Source organism: Dioscorea cayenensis, chromosome 3 (assembly GCF_009730915.1).
Source record: "Dioscorea cayenensis subsp. rotundata cultivar TDr96_F1 chromosome 3, TDr96_F1_v2_PseudoChromosome.rev07_lg8_w22 25.fasta, whole genome shotgun sequence".
Lineage (NCBI taxonomy): Eukaryota > Viridiplantae > Streptophyta > Magnoliopsida > Dioscoreales > Dioscoreaceae > Dioscorea > Dioscorea cayenensis.
In genome coordinates, this window is record NC_052473.1 from 327,784 (window position 1) to 348,641 (window position 20,858).

At 36.1% G+C, this 20,858-nt stretch overlaps 2 protein-coding genes and 1 pseudogene across 4 annotated transcripts; 2 read left to right on the top strand and 1 right to left on the bottom strand.

The window, feature by feature from the left end:
• The first annotated feature begins 443 nt into the window (after positions 1 to 443).
• LOC120283980 (bZIP transcription factor TGA10-like) lies at positions 444 to 3,989 on the top strand. Of its 3 annotated transcripts, none has more exons than XM_039290807.1 (11): positions 444 to 782; positions 906 to 1,021; positions 1,360 to 1,412; positions 1,532 to 1,681; positions 1,769 to 1,843; positions 1,927 to 1,986; positions 2,086 to 2,163; positions 2,266 to 2,338; positions 2,431 to 2,702; positions 2,928 to 3,167; positions 3,596 to 3,989. In XM_039290807.1, the coding sequence occupies exons 1-11, from the start codon at positions 688 to 690 to the stop codon at positions 3,743 to 3,745; spliced, it is 1,362 nt and encodes a 453-aa protein (XP_039146741.1). In that variant the 5' UTR covers positions 444 to 687; the 3' UTR covers positions 3,746 to 3,989. The 3 variants fall into 3 exon arrangements, with proteins under 3 accessions (XP_039146741.1, XP_039146748.1, XP_039146755.1); XM_039290814.1 differs by having other exon boundaries at positions 1,772 to 1,843; XM_039290821.1 differs by having other exon boundaries at positions 692 to 782; positions 1,341 to 1,412.
• Positions 3,990 to 5,178: 1,189 nt separating this feature from the next.
• Positions 5,179 to 7,462, top strand: LOC120284000 (60S ribosomal protein L6-like). Its single transcript, XM_039290831.1, has 4 exons — positions 5,179 to 5,517; positions 5,601 to 5,707; positions 6,841 to 7,022; positions 7,127 to 7,462. Exons 1-4 carry the CDS (start codon positions 5,258 to 5,260, stop codon positions 7,280 to 7,282), a joined length of 705 nt encoding a protein of 234 aa, XP_039146765.1. The 5' UTR covers positions 5,179 to 5,257; the 3' UTR covers positions 7,283 to 7,462.
• A 105-nt stretch (positions 7,463 to 7,567) lies between these two features.
• Positions 7,568 to 20,476, bottom strand: LOC120284008 (annotated as a pseudogene).
• Between the last annotated feature and the right edge of the window lie 382 nt (positions 20,477 to 20,858).

Consider the following 20,858-nt stretch of genomic DNA (forward strand, 5'->3'; position numbering starts at 1 on the left):
TAAATATTGTTAATATAAATTTCCCTTTATTCTGTCCAAAATTCTTCACAAAAACCTAGCCAGGGTTAATTTGGTAATTGTGCACAAACAAACCCCTCTTAGCACACCATGGTCGGAAACAGACACATGAGGGGTTCTGGTCACCTACCTAAAGCGGTCCTCCACCACCTCCAAGGGTCCACTTCAACTGTTCTACGGCGCGTTTTGTCCTTGTCCTTAGGGCGGTGATCTTACCCTATCCCCTTCCTCTCACCACCCCTTCCCTTATCTTTCAACCATGCCCACCCTTCAAAACAAACAAAAGAAACAAAGAAACTCATTAAGATATATATATATATATATATAATATAATATAATATAATATATATAGAAATAAAGAGAGAGAGAAAACAACTCAAGAGGGAGAGAAGAGAAGGGAGTCAGTTTCACAACAAAAACTTTTTTCTATCTTTCTCTCTCTCTTTCTTTTCATTTCTTTTTTTATTTTTTTATTTTTTTATTTTTATTTTTTTCATATAGTTCTCTCTTGTGTTCCACACATCTCCAATGGTAACAAACAGAAGTTTGTTTCACCATTAATGACCACCTTTGATTTCAGTTTGGACTTCTCTTCAAAGACAAAGAGAGTCAGAGGTTCTCTTTGAACAAGAGCTTTGTTTGGAAGTGTTGTGGTGTCCAAATTATTCAATGGCAGGCCACCATCATCATCAACAACAACAACAACAACACCAGATTTCATTTGGGATGATGCAGCCTTCATCTTCCTTGCATGCCAACTTCATGTGATAATTAATCTTTGCTTAATTATATATATATATATATATATGCTTCATCTTATTCTTTGATGTCTTTGATGTTTGTTGATCATATATATATATATATGCTTGTTTTGATATGATAAACAGGAGCATTAAAGAAAGTGGAAGTGGTGGTGGTGGTGCTTATGATTTAGGAGAGTTAGATCAAGCCCTTTTTATGTACTTAGATGGTCAGGATCACTCTTCAGTGCAAGAACAAAGACGTGAGTTGTATCTGTTTATTTATTTATTAATTATTCTTATGTTTCAGCTTAAATTTCTGTTCATTTTGATTCATATATGTTATTATGTTCCAAAGGAGTGTGACATATAACCAACTCATGATGATTACCTTGAAAATTTTCTTGAACCAAATGGGTACAAAGGACACCCCTGCTAGCTTATCCTTTTTATCCCTTCCCCTTTTTCTCTCTTTCTGTTTTGAATTGGCAGAGAGCTAGAAATGCATGAAGAGGAGTACTGCTACTATACATCTGTAACTTTGCTTTATATTTTCACCATCAGAAGATTTAATGCTTGCAGGTCTTCTTCATTTGTGCAGAAACTCTCAATATATTCCCCTCTCAACCCATGCATGTAGAACCATCTACAAAGGTACATACATACATATATATATATATATATATATACTAGATCACACACAAACATATGGAAGTTTATATGTGTACATGATTTAATTTCATAGCTTAATTATTTGATGTAATAATTCATAGGTTAGCATGAGTTTAGTGTCTCCACAAAGCAGTGGAGCTACAAGATCTTCAGAGCCAACAATGGAGCTTGGCAATCCAAGGATTGGAAGTGATTATCCACCACCTTTGTCATCTGAACCATCAAAAGATATCAAACCTACAGCAGTGAAGGTGATCTTCAATTTTCAAGGTTTTTATTTTTATTTTTTCTTGTTAGTTAAAAAAGGGATGAACTTGTTGACTTGTTGTTTATATCAGCAGAGAGAAGGGAATACAAGGAAAGGAACAACTTCAAGTTCAGAACAAGAAGGACCTAAAACACCTGATCCAAAGGCAACCATTCTTTCTCTTTATCTTTCATTTCTTAATTATGAACAAGTTTATGCTTCATTTTTTTGATAATTGTTTATGTTCAGACATTGAGAAGACTTGCTCAGAATAGAGAAGCAGCAAGGAAGAGCAGACTCAGAAAGAAGGTCAACATGAAGAGTTGTTTGTTTTATAATTTTAAAACAAAAATCTCGTTTGGATTCTAACTCTTTTCACACATGTACATTAATTATTAATGAGAACAGGCTTATGTTCAGCAACTAGAGTCTAGTAGAATCAAGCTAACTCAGCTAGAACAAGAACTTCAGAGAGCTAGAGCTCAGGTGCGCTGATCTTGATTATTAACATATATATTCTTTACTTCATGTATATATATATGATATTATTAATTAATTGATCAAGTTAATTTCTTAAAACAATATCAGGGTGTGTTATTTGGTGGTGGAGCACTTCTTGGAGATCAAAGTCTTCCTTCTGGCATTGGTGGTCTCAGTTCAGGCAAAAGACCAAAATCCAAGTTGAATTGAAGATCAAGGATATTTAAGTATTTGAATTGAATTGATTTGATAAAAAAATTTTTGTCTTTGCAGAAGCATCGATGTTCGACATGGAGTATGCAAGGTGGTTGGAGGAACATCACAGACTAATGTGTGAGCTGAGGGCTGCGGTGCAAGAGCACTTGCCGGAGAATGAACTGAGAATGTTTGTCAATAATTGCCTAGCTCATTATGATGAGCTGATGAACCTCAAGAACATTGTCATCAAGTCCGACGTCTTCCATCTCCTGTCCGGCATGTGGAAAACTCCCGCCGAGCGATGTTTCATGTGGATAGGCGGTTTTCGCCCTTCCGAAATCATCAAGGTTATCTCTTGCACTAACTCTAAATGTTAATTATAACTTCATTGATTCAATTCCAACTTTTAGGTTTAAGGTTGTAATTGGGTAGTCTCCTTTGATGATGACAAGTTAATTGTTAAATATGTTAGGAATGTGCAGACTATATATATATCATATATAATTAAGATGTTAATTATATACCTTATGTTTACATTTACATTTCCGGTCTTTATATATATATATATGTAGATACTTTTGAGCCATGTAGAGCCATTGACGGAGCAACAAATACTTGGCATATGCGCGCTTCAACAATCGACACAAGAAAATGAAGAAACTCTGAGACAAGGGCTTGACGCACTATACCAATCCCTGTCCGACACGGTCACCTCTGATGCGTTGAGCTGCCCTTCAAACATGGCCAATTACATGGGTCAAATGGCAATTGCCATGAACAAGCTCTCTACTCTTGAAAGTTTTGTCAAACAAGTAAGTAATTCCACTGAATTATTTGCTTCCTTTTTTCAAACTCCCCTCCCTTCTTTTCTTTCCAAATTTCAGTTAATTTCAACCATCACAAAGTCAAGAATGTTGGTTAATTATCCCCCAATAACCTTTTTGCAAGTCATGAGAGTATAGTACTTCTAACTACAATTCATATATATATATATATATATATCTGTTCATTGTACTGTTTCTGAATTTTCTTGTTTGTAGGGAGCTAGATAACCTGAGGCTTTTATATATGTTTCATTGTACGTACTGTTTCTCAATTTTGATATGAAGAATTAATTTTTATTATTATTATGCTTGTATGTAGGGAGATAACCTGAGGCTTTATATATGTTTCATTGTGCGTACTGTTTCTCAATTTTGATGTGAAGATTAATTTTTTTTATTATTATGCTTGTATGTAGGGAGATAACCTGAGGCAGCAAACTTTGCACAGGCTAAACCAGATACTGACAACTCGACAAGCCGCCCGGTGTTTCCTTGCCATTGCCGAATACTTTCATCGTCTCCGAGCACTGAGCTCTCTCTGGCTTGCAAGGCCAAGGCAGGAGTGAATATTCCATAATTCTAAATCTCAGAAACATGTTACAAATTAAAGCAACAAATCAAAAAGATTGATGGACATGATCATTAATGTAAACCTTAACAAATATACCATCAGGCATCATCTCTCTTTCCTTTATTTGTAACAGCTAGCTTTCTCATGTATATACAGTGTTACAATAACATAGCTAGTGAGCTAGGTCACCTTTTTACATGAAATTAATGCATGGGATCACTTCCCTGAGTTAGCTTCAAGTGAAGAAATTCTTCAACAGAGAAGATGATGATCAATTGCATGTGTAATTTTGTGGGTTTTGTAGAATTAATGAGACCGAGAAGAAAGTGAAGGCTGTTTCTTTTTCCCTAGATAAGGATGGCAAAGTGGTCAGTGACAGGGTGGCATGGTTTTTGGAGTTTGTATTGGACTTAATTTATTCAGTTGAAAGATATCTTAATTAATTTAGTGTGTGTTTTGATTGCACTCACTACAAGGCATGCATGCATGCATGCAAAGAGAAAGGCTACGTGTTCTTCTAGCGTGAGTTGCTTTAATGTGTCTTATCTCCACCTCTGATTCTCACCCATAATCTTACCTTTGCTGATGTGGCATCATTTTATTGGTTGGTACGTAGGAGTCCATCTCATTGTGATTTGGGCCTTGATTTGTTAGCCCCTCAAGGCCTTGTCCAGTTTGGGCCTTGGATTTTTGGTTTTCTGAATTTCTCTTATATTGTTAATATTATTCTAAATCAATTAATAGTTATTTATTCATAACTAAACAAAGGAAGCTTGATTAGAACCTAGCTAGCTTGAGATTGGATAAACAGCTAGCTCAATGTTTATATGTATACATATTTTATAATGATAATAAATATTCTTCCCTAACCTATCGAGCTTCAATTTAAAAAGTTCTATCTAGCTCTCAATAATTCTATCTAGTTCCGTATTTTAAACTCGGTTGAGTTTGATTGAAATGGACATAAATTGAACATCTCAAAATTATAATTATAGTCTTACGTAATCGAGTTAATTTTGAGCTTAGTATATGATATAAATTATTCCGATTGTATGATAGATATTTTATTATATATTGTATTTTATTTTATTTTAAGTTAAACAAAATTTTTAAAAAAATGTGGTTTTTTATTTTTAAATCATGAAAACAAATATGTATTACAAAAAATTGTTAAATTATACAGTCAGTTTGGTTTAATAATAATTTTTAATGTTAATATTATTAATTAATTTATATACACATGTATATTACAGGATTATCAGGATCAGTGGCACAAGTTTGTATGTGATAATATAAATTTTAAGATGCCATGCAATTAAAACAAAGTTTAGGGGTGTTTGAGATATTTTGGCCAAAGAAGTTTCAAATCCTAATATTTACATAATCAGGGGTGTCTTTGAAAAAAAGCCACAACAATAAAAACTCGTTTGTAGGGTTGATTCTCCAGCTTGTTGCCGCGCCTCCAGTTCTAGGGTTTTCAGGGTTTCTAGGGTTTCGATCGGTGGAGATGGCACCGAAGGAGAACAAGCCGAGGACGGTTAGCCGGAACCCCGACCTCATCCGTGGGATCGGGAAGTTCTCCAAGTCAAGGATGTACCATAAGCGTGGTATCTGGGCGATCAAGGCCAAGAATGGTGGCGCTTTCCCCAAGCACGCTGCAGCGGCGACGCCGGAGAAGCCCGCTGAGAAGGCCCCCAAATTCTACCCTGCTGATGATGTTAAGAAGCCTATTGCCAATCGCCGCAAGCCCAAGCCTACCAAGCTGAGGTCATTGTTCTCTTTCGATCTTGACATCTCTTGTTTCTGTTTTAGTTTTGATTCGATGTTTATGATGTTTTGTTTTTTTTCAGGGCAAGCATTACTCCGGGCACAGTGTTGATTCTTCTGGTTGGGAGGTTCATGGGAAAGAGGGTTGTTTTTCTGAAGCAGCTTCCTTCGGGATTGCTTTTGGTTACCGGTGAGCTTTATTTTATGCTTTGAAGTTCGTTGTTTGTTCTTTGGATTTGTACATTTCAGTTAAAAAGGCTTGGCTTTTATTTTCAATAAAAAAAATTGTAGTTTTGATAGAAAAGAATGATCTTTTTAGTTTTTACATCCTGAATTACTTGTATGGTTTATTTTAGTTTTGTGATGTCATAGGGAACTTTAGGTGCATGTATGGTCTTGTTTTGTGTAGCCTAAGAATCTTAGTGATAAATTAATGGAATCATCCGTGTTTGATAATGTTAGATTCATATATGTGCATGCTTCTATCAATCTTTATAGGATGGGAAAGGTTTTATGCTTAGTCTGTAATGTATCTACCATCTGAAGATGCGCAAGAGCATCTTGAAGTTGGCTGTCTTGGTTTATTTTCTCGTTTCTTTTTTTGTTTAAATATCGCTTTAACTTTCTTTCTGGTCAGAATGAACTTTGGAATTCATCTGCATCATCAGATATAGGTTTATAAGATCCTGTGTTTCAAACTATTTTATCCACATAATCTTCTTAAGAATGGTGGTGCCAAATCTATTCACTTTCTGTTTACTCAATATTTCATTCATTACTAAATTAAGCACATGATGGTCATGTTTAAATATTGCTTGTGTATATTTGAATTGTGTAAGATAACCCCATTAGTTTCCGAAAGTCTTTGATTAAAGGACTTAAATCACAATCTCATTGGAATAGAGAACTATGAGTTTGTGAGTAATATGTGCATGGAAGGGAAATTGGCGTCTTATGTTTCACGTATTTACTCCTGATTGAAAAATAAATCTGTTACTGGTCAGTTACTTGTGGTTATGGTTGATAAATAATTACACATTAACTGTGTCCTGTTGGCTGTTGCTCATTATCTGCATTTTTTAATTGTTTTTATTCTCCACCCAATAACAACCTTTCATTTATAGTTGGAAGGATGTGTGCATTCTGCCCAGTCTTAAATCTGTTTATCCTGGGGTTCATTTGAATACATCTCTATCGTTCCCATGTCATTCCTTGAAAATTCTCTGATATATGTTGGTGCTAGTGTCTTTGACTTGGTTGCTCTATGTTTTCCGCGGAGCTCTGGTATTTTATTTGGTTATCTAATTACCCTTGTCTTTACAGGGCCCTTCAAGGTCAATGGTGTACCACTTAGACGGGTTAACCAATCTTATGTCATTGGGACATCAACCAAGATTGATATTTCTGGTGTGAATGTTGACAAGTATGATGATAAGTATTTCAAAAAGGAAGCTAAGAAGAAGAAAAAGAAAACTGAAGGGGAGTTCTTTGAAACCGAGAAAGAGGTACATTCATCCTTGTCCTCCAACCAGGGTCTGTGTTTGTATTTGTATTTAATGGCAATGGATGTCTCATTCTCTGTTCTTGTTTTCCCACCTTATGTTATTAGGAAAAGAAGGCACTTCCACAAGAGAAGAAAGATGACCAGAAGGCCGTGGATGCCCAATTGATAAAGGCCATTGAAGCAGTCCCTGATTTGAAGGCCTATCTCGGTGCTCGGTTTAGCCTAAGATCTGGAATGAAGCCTCATGAACTTGTTTTCTAAACCTAGCCACTTGGCGAATCCTTTCTCTTTATCTATTTCCTCCACCTTGTGTTTTGGCCTCTAGATTTTCTTCTTTGTCAGTTTTGAGCTTTTACCATGTTGAATTTGAACATGCTTTGGTTGGTATTTCATTGTAATCTGAGACAGAATGTTATCCCTCAATATCTGGATTCTTTATTATACCCTTGTATTTCTGTCCCCGTTTTTGCTTTGTTATTTAGAATTAATGAGTATGTTAGGCTATAGACTTGAATGCTTTAGGAGAAACGAGAACCATGAACCAGATACCAATAAATGCCCTTATTTTAACATCTTCTAAAATAGCTTCACATCAATCTTGTTTTACAAACTTTGGCCTTTCTTAGTTTCGAAGAAAATAAGAGCAGCAGCCGGCAAATGAACACTCGAATGGCATGTTAATGTGTATAGAAAATCCTACTTAAATTCAACCTTCTAAGTCAAATTCATCAAGAATGTATCTTCACTGTCTCAGAAGCCCTTCACTTCCTTGTCATCTACTAATTCTTCGATGACATCTACCGGTATAACCGCAAGACGGTTCTTGTGATCAAAACTGCAGGCTTTATTATTCAATTGCTTTTAGGTGTTAGCCTTTGGTTTTCAGTTTCTGCTTCTTAGAGTCCAGTGATGCCAAGCCAGTCCCTAAACCTACAGGTGCACTATCGACAGATTCATTTGTCGGCGCAGTACCATTTGATGTAGATCCTGATCCCGATCCCATACTAGGTTCCTTGTCATGTTCGTTCGGTTGAGCTTGGGTTGTGCTCGCTCCTGGGTTGATAATGTTGAGCAGATGTGCAAGTTGTGGCAAAGCTTGGGTAGGAACAGCGTTGGGGCGCATTTGGTGGCCTCTTGCTGCTGCTTTCTTTCGTACTTGTGCTGCAGCTCTAGCTGCCCGTTCATCGACTCCCCTTCCACGGGGAAGAGCCTCGTTGATCATAGATGAATTAATGGATCGGTTGACTGATGACCTGTTGGCTTTTCCAGAACCCAGAGACGCAGCCTGGAATGCCTGTACAAGCTCGGGATGAGCCTATAAAACAAAAGGATGTGAATACCAGAATGTCAATCAAATTTCTCAAAGCCCTATTCAAATCTTAACATTGGCAAGAGGACAAGATAAAAGCCGATAAGATTCAGGAAAACTTCAGTTACAAGTTACAACATATAATTTGAACATACCCTCAAGAAATCTACGGCTTCTTGAGCAGAAGCTGCATTCACCGCCTGCCCTTTCTGCTTCTGGACATTTGCCTGCCACACCGAGAAAAAAAATACATACAGAAGATCTCTTTATCAAAGTATAACATATACTGTAGAGGACAAACAAATACTTAAGCTAGTTATCATAAATAATTCATTAACGATTAAAAAAACAAAAGAAACATTTACCTGCTGCTCTCGGAGTTGAAATGTCTTTATCCAGTTTTCTGAGTCACGAGTCCTTGAATCCTCTTCTCCAAGTTGCTTAACAAGTATATCGTAAGTTTTCTTTTCATTCTGTCAAGGAGAAAATTCATCCAGCACCTCAGAATGAACATATTCAAAGTATGTAATTAAACCTTCCAAGAAGCAGACTCATGCCTGGAGAGAGAGTTTGTAGGCACGCATACAGTTGAATGCAATTGCAAGAGCATGATAGCAAACTGCAGTTTGAATATGCTCTGAGCCAAGAAGCCGTTCGTTCTTTTTCAGTGCTTCTTGCAAGTACCTGAGTGCAGTATCCATTTTCCCGATATCCTGGTACATCATAGCAACGTTTATAAAAGTCGCTGCAACATCAGGATGATCAGGTCCGGACGATAGACTAAGTAATAGTAATGTGCGAGACATGTGCCGCAGCGCTAATTCTGTTTGATTGAGGCCATGATAAAATAGAGCCATGTTTCCATAGCTGACAAATAAAAAATAGCATGTAACCTAGTCAAGAGTGGAAATTATATTTGAATGGAGATTGATGCAAGAGAAAAATTGAAGGCTAAGTTATTACCTGTGTGCAGTGTCAGGGTGGTCAAGACCGAGACAGCGTTCGTTTATGATTAGCTCTTTGTGCTGTTGCATGATGGCCCCAGCAATGTCACCCGCATGATAGAGAACCATAGCAAGATATCTGAGAATTAAGAAATTTATGTTGCTAATGCAATTTGCCAATCTTACAAGAAATCCATAGTTCAAATGAAAACAGTGACATGAAGCTTACCTACAACAACTAGCGACTTCTCGATGCATGGGTCCAGTAACCTGCAATTCTTTGCTCATTAACACAGGAAAAAAATCATAAACCAAAGATCTAAATAAATGGATGTGATGCATCCGAAATTTACTTGTTGGAGTAGTGCAAAGGCTTCAGAGAATAGAACATATGCTTCACTTAACATTCCCTAACATACAGAGAGCACCATGTTAAGCTTAAATAGAAACTTCTTTTGGTTTTTCCAAATACAAATACCAAGATACAGTTCAGTCAAAATAGTTTGTAACACATACTTCAGCCAATCGAGCTTTTCCTGTATCCATGAGATCTCTTGCTTCTGAACAGACTGGAACAGAATGCTTTACAACTGGCTGGAGATCTAATATATCAGAGATCTGAAAGGGTGCTGCAGCTTCAAGATCATACTTGCGTGCTGCAATTTTAATTCCAACCTGTTACAAATCACATCCAGAAAAAGAACACAAACAGTCCATGGTGATGAATTTCCTATATGCCTTATATGTCGAGGAAACAATCAAAAGTTTGATGGAAATCCACCTTTTGGCACAAGTTCCTGACAACAGTAATTTTTTTTACACCCAACCTTGCTTCATCAGACAACTCAAACTGCAAACAAAGAAAAACAATTCCACAGAAACAAGTGAATCAAAACAGACTAATGGATTTGGGTTGTCTCTCCAAACAAAATGGAGAATACCTGATACTTAAATTGTGCAAATCCCTGAATGTAAGACCATAGCTTTTCAGATGTCAAAAGCATATAAGCTGATTGACCATTTGCAGATGCTCCATCCCCCCACTTAATTTGCCCCTTGGCAGTTTTGTTTTGAGATTGAGAGCTTTTGTTGTGCCTGGGGAAATTAGATACAGGTAGAATGGAGAGTGAACAACCAACAAGACATACTTCATGGAAAAATAAAATAAAATATTGAAAAGCAGCAGATTTCAGAACATGATCAATTAGGAATGAAAATTATTAGTGAGGCACACAGGTCAAGTAAAATCCTAAGTAATCAACAAGAAACAGAGCTTTTCCCATGAAAGTAATAAAAAACGAATGGGCCATGCTGAGCAGCGATCTATACCGGACTTCAATCTTATCAAAGAAGGTAAACTTTCATTAGCCTTCTTCTTTCACCAATGGGAAGCAAAAGATGATTCTGCTTCAGAGATTGTGTTGAAGCTATACACATAATGACCTCTTCAAGATAATAATACACATCAACTCACAGACTTAGTTTTTCTCAAAATGTCAACAAGAAACTGCTGGAAATAGTACCACATCGATTGTGTAATAGAAGTGTAATGGGTTTATATATAGGTATAGAGGTTGAGCCACTAAGTCTTGAGACTTCTTGGTGTAAAACCCCTAAGCCCATATAGGGACCACTAGTACCAAAATATAAAAATCTAACATGGTATCAGAGCAATATAGTGGAGCCCAATATATATTTACACAGTGGTGTACTAACTCCAGTGTGTGTAGGGACCTACGAGACACAAAGTAGTGTACTAGTCCCGATAAAGCAGGACTTATGGTGTACAGAGTCGAGCAAAGTTCGACCGAGTTGAACTTAGGGAGGATGTTGGAAATATAGATCTAGCGTCGGTTGTGTAATAGAAGTGTAATGGATTTATATATAGGTATAGAGGTTAAGCCACTAAGTCTTAAGACTTTTTGGTGTAAAACCCCTAAGCCCATATAGGGCCCACTAGTACCAAAATATAAAAATCTAACAGAAACTAATGACATGTATTTGTTTGGAGAAGTCATACAAATTCAATTAAGAAATGAGTAACAGTGCTATCTCAGAAAATAGCTAAATTAAATGATAAAAGAGAGAGCCAAGAGACAAAATATACCTTATGTTCATTAGCCAACTGTGCTTTAGTTGCACTTGCATTTCCTCCTTTTGGTAGAACATTTCCAATAAAACAGTTAAGGAAGTGTGAGATGGTTTGCCCAAGATCATGGTCCAGGGATTCCATCAGTAAATCCTGCATAAAAAAAGTATATGCTTGCCATGTCAATCAGGAATGGCTCCATTTGCAAAAGAAGGTAGACATCACAATTATAATCGCAGATCCTTACATAACATGATCCTCGAAAACCAAAATGGCCTTACATGAAGAAACTACGAAAAATAAGGTCGTGAATTCCAAACAATGGTTTGAGAAAGTCACCTTGAGAATATGTTTGGAAGACCTAACAATAATCTCATTTGTACATATATCTCTTAGATGAGGCAGATGCTTGGTCATTTCAGCAACCTGCGTAACAAAATGAGAATAATTGACAACATAAGAGTGACATATGGGCATGAAATTCCAAATCATGAAGCAATCCACTACCTTTCCAAGATAGCGAATATTTATCCCATGAGAATGGAGTGCATCAGTCAATGTTTGACCATCCATGGGCGAGACCTCAAGGGCACAAAGGTCTTGAACAAACTTTGGGAGAACAACATTCATGAGATATGAACCAGCCTTCTTCACCATCTCTTCATCTGCAGTGATCTCCTATTGATCGATAGCAAGAAAAAAATTAGACAGGAAATACAGACCAAAATAATAACACCAAATAAAGAATTGCACACACACAGACACACAGACACAGTTAAATTACTGTATAGGAATACCTCTTCACTGCCTCCCAATTTGAACTCAGTCAAGACATTGGGATTCAGAAGCATTACTTCAGATGGTGAACTATCAGCTGCAGTAGAAGCTTCCTCCACATCTGGCTTCTTGTCCTCTTCATTGGGCGCAGACTGAAGAAGAAATGGTGAAGGTTGTCAAAACATCAATATCGCATCGGTAATTATATGGAGTGTATAGGCATTTCTTGTGAATAATTTTGATTATAGTTAGTATGGTTTGCATAGCCAGTAAAGTGTTCAGTATAAGAATTTTGAAGGGCAAGATGAAAAGAAGAAAAATAATTGAGTGCAGTTGCAACACTCAATTTAGAATACTCTTATTTATCTAAGGTAGATGTCAGAAACATCAAACAATCACCAAAAAGTTTCATCAGAGAAGATTATAACTCATCGTTAGGAAAATAGAACTTTTTCCAAACTCAGACAACTCACCTCTGCACTGCCATTTTGTGAATCAGTTTCTTTGGTTACTGTTACTGCATCTCCAGTTTCGGATTTAGAGCTGGACCTCTCTGCAGCTTCAGCCTTAAGCAGAAGACCAAGTCAAAAGTAGGAATGAAGTACTGGGAATCAATATGGAAAATGTTATGCGTGGTATTATGGGGCTGGCTTACCTGGTAAAAGGAAGCAATGAGTTCAGGCCTCAAGATACAAAAGCGGGACTCTGATCCAGGATAATTGGCATCCCGAGGAGTCACCCTCATCAAGTCCAGTAGATAATGTCTAATGATGGATAAGAAATACATGTGAACCAAAAGAAGGTCATCAGTCACGCTAGTAATAAATACTCATCTCAAACTTTATCATTAAATTGTATAAGTTTCAGTACAAAAGGTTCAAAATGAACAGGGTTTAAAAGAAGCACTGGTCTGATATGCGACAGAAGCAGAATATTGGTAAGTTTAAATGCTATGAAAACTAGTATAAATATATAATTTAATTACCTGTCATCACTACCAACAATTCCCTTGCACTCAACTGGGGCAGCTAATTTGAAGGCATTACCAGAGCCATCCAATACTGTATGCTCCTTTAAATGGAGGTGTTTTGCCGCCTCCAGCACCTAAAAGTAGAAAATAAAACATTGTGGTATCAAATGGAAGACATAAGACATTACATAAAAGCAGATCTGGAAAAAAAAAACATTTAAAAAAAAAAAGAAAATTTTGGGACAGTAAATATGATATATTTCATATTAGCAAAATATTAAAATTCAATGTCACAAACTTGAAAAATATTTTTAAGTGTCATGTCTCTCATCTTCGACAACTGGCAACAGTCTATTGTAGGTTGGAATATGCCTTAACACTTACAAGTATGAAATGCATAGAGAATCCGTGTCAAAGGCTTCCCTAAAGAAACAGATGATCAGCACATGTCGAAAATGCTATATTTAATAGGACTTGTAAATGAACTCCACAGTCATGAGCATATCATCTGCTGATGATTGTACCAACACTCAGTGAAAAGAGGAGATTCTGCTGACATGTTCAATATCTAATAAAAATGTTGAAATTAGAGTTACCTACTGGTCATTTAGAGAATGAAATCCACAGCAAGAAACTATTGATGGTGTTTAGATCTAAATCAGGTGAATTCAAGAAGAAGACTAAACCAAGGAAAGTGACTGTACTAAAGAACTAACCTTGGAATGAAAAGACTCATTCCAACAAATCGTCTTCCCGTTGTCCATAGAACCATATAGTAGGGAATCTGATTTGCCTTGAAGAATACCAGGTATGATGCTCTGCAAAGTGAAAGGAGGTTAATACATAAAACAAACTGCAGCATATGCAACTATAAAAAATAAATAAATAATAAATAAATAAATAAATAAATAAAGCTTTTCTGAGAAGCATGCAGGAAGAAAATGTAAAATATATAAATGCAGAAAACATGCAAATCCACAGATCAATGTCCATCAACAACATAATCAATGTTTCTTATTCCCACAGGTGCCAGCAATATTCTACAATATGTTGCATTGTGCAAAAGCCTACAAGTGACTGAGCAATAAAAATTTTTCATTTTTCAAATATATCTCCACCATTAAAATTCAGCTACATATTATACTTAAAAAGTCGATAAGCTGATCCTCAAAATCGAATATTGGAAAGATAGTACACACCTGTGCAACTACCCTATAACCTCTGTAATCAATTATTGCCATAGCAAGATTGTACAGACCAGTAACATCAGCTTCTTGGAAAGCTTTGGTTCCTTTCAAATCGTTATTTGAAGAAGCATACGTAGCCTGCTCACAGTCAGCTATCAGTGCCTCAGCACATACATCAGAAGCAGCACCTTGAACTTCTGTCTTTGAGCTCTCAGCTGAACATTTACAATGGTTACCATTTGTCCCACAGGATGCATCTCTAGAAGACTTAAGTGATGAAGAAGATTTATAATGCTCACAGTGCTCAGAAGCATGGTCAACTTTTGATTTTTTACACTTGATTTATGATCATTTGATACGTGTCTAAGCTCAGCATCCACAGCAAAACTGAAGAATATATTATTGTGTGCATACCTACACAAGATGAAACATTTGAAAAGTCAATAGCCAGAAATGGAACAGTAATTTACTTTGTTAATGTCACTAGGGACCTAACTAGATAAAACATATAGCATCAAGATATTGATACACTTGTAATTTCAGAACCTAAGAAGCATATGCTAAGAAACACAGATAATAAGTGGCATACTTCTCAAGAAACAAAGACATCACAGCAATGCGAGTTGTTGAAGAACATCATTGCAGAATAGTATCATTAATGTGTGCAATGAACAATTGCTCATATATCATCATGAAACATAGTTTCTTAGGGAGAAGATATATTGTGAAGACAATGCCAAACAGTTAAATAACAAAGTTAAAAATAAAAAACTCCATAGAAAGCCAAAATTGCAAGAGAAAATGAAAGTTGCTAAACAAATAGCAGTTCCAGGTTACGCACATATGTAAATACTCAGGATCAGTGGGATTAAGAGGGGGTATGCATCTATTTATGACTCCGATTGCACCATTAGTTGCAGCATCCACAAAATCACAGCTCACTTTATAAAGGGCCCGGTTACGCAAGATCCTGAAACAAGATTGTTGTTGCAGACAATGCAAAAAATAAGTTTGCACCTCATGTAATTACAATGAAGCATGAATATGGTAGAATATGATAATATGGAAACTGATTCTAATTTTTGCAGAATAGAAGTAATATGCAAAAGCATCAATTGAATGATACTGCACCTCTCATGGAGTGTCTGATGAGGAAACTCCCGACAGGCCTGTAGCTCCTCATTCCAGTCTCTCTGCATACCAATCAGATCAGCACCAAATGAAAGAGTAACTGCATCCTCTGCTCTAGATGCATCCCGTTTATGATCTACAAATGTTGAAATCATGAAGGTGAACATATGGGCAGAAAGTGAGAAATGCATGTACTACCATATAAGTAGACCAAATAATTGTTCATAGAATCTATGATGCAGTTGCACATTACCAAGTATATTTAAAATTTTAAACCATCAGCACATGTTTGAGAAAAAAAACCTCAGGCATTTGGATTTGATACAAATGCTTTACGCCTGTATATGACTAGAGGTTTTGGCTTTGAAAAATCCAATGGCCTTCTATAGAAAAAATTAAATTCTTATGTCAACAGTCCATGCATGATTATCAGAAGGTTAATGGTTGCAAAATAATACTTGGTTCAAATATACCTAAATTGTCTGGCACAATCAAAGAGTACCTCCCTAGATTGTTGGATTCTGCAAGATTACCAAAAATAAGTAAAATGATGGGAAATAAATTTCTTCTACTGCTTTTTCGCACTCTCAACATCAATGCCTCTTCATATGTGAACCATTAGACCAGGCAGTAACCATTTCGGTGACATTTGACTTCGCAGAAGCAATATCAGTGACTCAAAACCTTTTCCTAAGGATTTAAATCAGACAAAGGGTTTCCCAATTATATTATTTAGAAAAAATTCACCAAAACATTGATCTCACTTCACCTTGGGTAAGGTAGAGACCGAATAACTACAGAGAAGATCAAAGTTATGGTGTCATCAATCAACAAACAATGAAGGCAAGGAGCATATCTATGGTTTTTATAAAAGTCCCAAGAAAATATGATTCATGAAGAAGACAAACATAGAACAGAAGATAAAAATCTCAAATGGATAATCAACACTAAAACTTCAAAAAGCACAACACATCATGTGACACAAGAAAGTTTTTAGACAGTTAAATAAGAAGAATCCAAGTTTTCATTTACCAGGAATCGGATGGGCTCCCAGCCATGAGTTTGTTGGTAACAAAGATTGGACATTTTCGAATGGGTGCGCAGAAGCTTTATAGTTCAAAATTTCATGAAAACCTTCAAAACAATAAATTAATTAAGTTATATCCGAGATATCTGCAATAGTCTGGCATTCCTCATACTTCAAGATACCTTTTTTAAACTTAGGGCTGAGCTTTTGTAGTAAACCAATAAGGGTGCTAGCCTCATGGTTAGATTTTGCTGGTCTTGAGTCCAATATATTCCCTTGTGCTAGAGTTCACATAAAAAGCTTTTGTAGTTCCAGTGATGCAAAACTTGTTTCCTTCGAGTGTCACAACATCCAAATAAATCAAATCGCCAACTAGCCTGAAGAAGATAGCAGATAAAACTAAGTCAATATAGCTCATACCTAGCCCTTGCTTGATCACCACACCAATGAGAGAGAAAAGTTCTCACAATCTAATAACTATTCAATAGCCAAGCATGAGTGGATCTTCAGTATACAATACACAATTATAGATATGGCCTCATAAAGAGGTAAAACGAGACATTCGTAAACCTATTCAGATGGCATTTCCTCTCAAAATGTTATATTATAACAATTCAGTATGATCGAAATAAGAGGATAGCATTGTATCATCATTTCAGTCTTAGCAAAGTGCAGGTCATTGTTGAAACACAAGGAAGGAACCATGCAAAGGAGTAAATAGATGAACAGAAAATTACTGATCAAACTAATTAAAAAATACAGGGATATGACTGGTAACAATAGAAATGTCACCAGACATTAGAGAAAACAACAAAAATACGTCTGCATGGAAATGTAAAGGAAGAAAGTGATAGAAGTAATGAATACCTCCTATAACTAGGAGGTGGATTGAATGAAGAAAATATAAGACTCTCTAAACAGTCGATCTTTTTGGTTGATGGCACAGTTAAATTGCCAAGGGAACCAGTGACATCCTCCATAAATCCTAAACCATCGAGCTCTGGAATTTCTGCTTTCGCAGTATCTGTATGTTAGTTAAACCAATTGTCAAAAATAAATAAATAAATAAATAAATAAATAATAAATAAAATAAAATAAAATAAAAATTATATACAGGAATATTGAGAGTAAGAGGCACAAGCAAGAATACAAATACATGACCTGCACTTTTTTGCTTTGTATTCTCAGACTGCAATGCTAGCAATGTTGATGTAGAGGTGTGAAGAGTTGAAAGAGAAAGCAATTCACGAGCACGGTGAACATGAGACCTTATGGATCTTTCGTCATACAATGCTGCAGAAGACATGCTCCTGTAATTTTTCCTCATGGAGGAAAACTAAGATATCACGTCAGGAATATGAACAGGTTGTACTTACCACCAACCATCTCTAATGAACAACCACCATGAGTGATATCGACAACTTCGGATATTTCATTGTAATCTCCCAGATGGTGACTTGAACCATCTTTTGTGTGCAAAACAAGATCATAGCAAGTGAAGAAACAAGTCTCTGGTGCATCAAGGAGGAACTGCCTAATATCCATCACAGAATCTGCTGGGCTTAACTGTGCTTATAAGAGCAAAATCAGCATTAAAATCTTATTATTAGCGGTTTAGGGAAGCCAAAAATTCCAAAATTAAAATAACATAAAATTGCTAAATTACCCCAAGATGGAGAATGCAATGTAAACACTAAAATAAATAAATCAGATTATGAGTGTGGATAGCAGGATCAACTTGGAACAAGCAAAAAGGAAGGTATACCAATAAGATCAAATCAATACATATACTGAAATTCACCTGTAGCTCTAATTTTCCCCCAGCCTGTGTCTTGACAGAAATTGGATAGAGCTGAACCTCACCTGCTGAAATGAAAAAAATATAAAAGAACTTTCAAGAGAAAGGAAAAACTAGATATTGGGCAGAATCGCAACAGCAGATAAGGGATCAATAAAGAATGAAAGCAGACAGTGATGCAAGGCTATTGAGAGAATAGAGCAGGAGACCCAAGCTAAGCATACATCTAGAAGCCACATAAACAGAAACTGCAAAGTATCTACGCAAAAGCAGATGAAAAATTGATGATCATCCCACAATATGAGGCTAAAACATACCTGATGAGGGGATACAATATTTGAATCCATCAACTTGCATATATCTATGCATTTCACCAAATTGATACTTGAAAGGTTTATGCATACTGACACACACCAACCAGATTGCATCTCATCCACAAACCCAGTTATGTCTTATTTGGCAGTTGAATCAAAGTGACAATAAACAGAATGGAAGACTTGTGCTTGCATATTCCTTTTCATTGCTTTTTTTATTTTTTTTATTTGGGGTAGGGTGGGGTGGGGTGGGGTTGGAGGGACAGATAGTTCGTCAATCAATCCAAAACTAAGGACAGAACAAAATTAATTACCTTGTATCTGTATTTGCAAGTCAGCAAAGAATTATGAAACTCTCTATATCATAAAGCATCAGTGTCATTAGGCTAATCTCAGTCTTTTGGGGGAATTACCAGCTAAAGGAACATTCTTCAATCATACACAGGTTAAACAAGTTGTTGAAAGGTGGATGATCAAACTGGAGAGAACTCAGAACTCTAGATAGCACAACCATGTTAAGTGACTCGTAGACCAAAGGATCATAGATCATCGGCCAAACCTCATCATTCGTGATCTTCCAATTAAAGATTATTAGTGTCACTCCATTACTCCATTATCTTTTTGATCCCTACATAAACAACCTGTCATTTGCAATGTAAAACTTCCCAGGCTTCTGTGCAGTATTATAGAGCTAGTTTAGAATTTCCAGAAATGGGTATCTAACTATAGATAGAAAGAGCACAAGAAGATAAAAACAATATTAACAAAACATAATCGCAGAGAAAACTCACCTTCAGCTGGCTTGGATGTGGCAGTCGAAGAATTTGCTGCCTCTGCCTTGCTATCCATTGCCTCATCAACCGTAGAAGATTGATGGCCCTCTGTGCCATTGGAAAGAGATTCCGAGGCATCACCACCGCTGCTTTTTGCAGCTAATGACGAGGCTACTGTCTTTGAATTTGAATCCAAAGATTCCGCAGCATTTGAGCTTGATCCCCTTCCCTTGTTCTTTGCCTTTGATTTCCCCGCCATCCTTTCAATTACTAAACACACAAATCAGCAAATTATCTTCCTGAATGTAAATATGATGAAAAGAAGAGGTAAGAAAATAAAATAAGAGACACAATTCTCAACAACACTCCTTCAGATGGTTATCAGGAGGAAGTCCGTGTGAATATTAAGCATGCTATTTTATGCTTAAAACCTCTCCCAATGATACTTTCTTTCATATAATATGCAAAAACCCAAAAAACTTGTCTATTCCAACTTCTTGCATCAAGGACAAAAAGCATTACTGATATCAAAAGGATGAATCCATGACGCAAGCTATAAATCACATTGGACGACAAAAAGGATGAAAACAAAAGAAGCAAAAGAAATTCTTAAAAAGCATTCCATTGACACTTATTACATATTTGGAAACAAGCTCAAAAAAAGATTTGTGAGAACAAATAAAAACAAATACTACTTTGATTCACCACGATGAACTCTACATAAAAGCATGCTAAAATTCAAAAATATAGAGAAGTAATCCACCATAACTCAATCAGAGAGAAACAAAATAATACAAGTCCACCGTCAAAATGACACAAGAACAATAGAGCAAAAATGAAACAATCTCAAAACCACGTTCTGGACAACCAAAAGCATTGAAAGATGCATCCCTTGAACCATTGATAGGCCGTTGAAGCAGTAAACATACCAGCAAATTTCAAGTGGCAGTCAATGCTAAAAAATCAAAACTTTGATGAAACAACAAGTTGTACTGATGCAAAAATGGAAACTTCATGGATCAAAAACGCAATAGAAGAGGATTAGAAGCGAACCTAAGAGCAGAGACGAACGCGCGGAGGGAGAGGCGAAGGAGGAGAATGAGAGGAAGGGGCGGCGCCTTTGAAGTAACAAATGATTTAAGCCCTCCTTTCGCGAAGGGCTAATTTGGAAATATAGATTTATTTAGGTTTATTTTGCATAAATTTATTCTTTTATTTATTTATTTATAGTATTAAATTTAGTGGTCGCTAAAAATATATGAAATTTATAATTAGAATATTTAGTGTCATATTGTAGCTATAGTTTTGCTTTCCTTTTTCTTTTCTTGGTGTTTTAAATTTATTGTGTATAAATTGAATTTTAGTTTTTCTAGTTATTTGTCATAAAATATGTTCTTTTAAAAAAATTTATGTGTGTAACTAAAATCTAAAATTTTTCCATACTTATGTGTATTTGGATTGGGTTGGTTTTCTTTGATATGGTAAGTCATATTTATTAATAAGCTTAAAATTATCAAA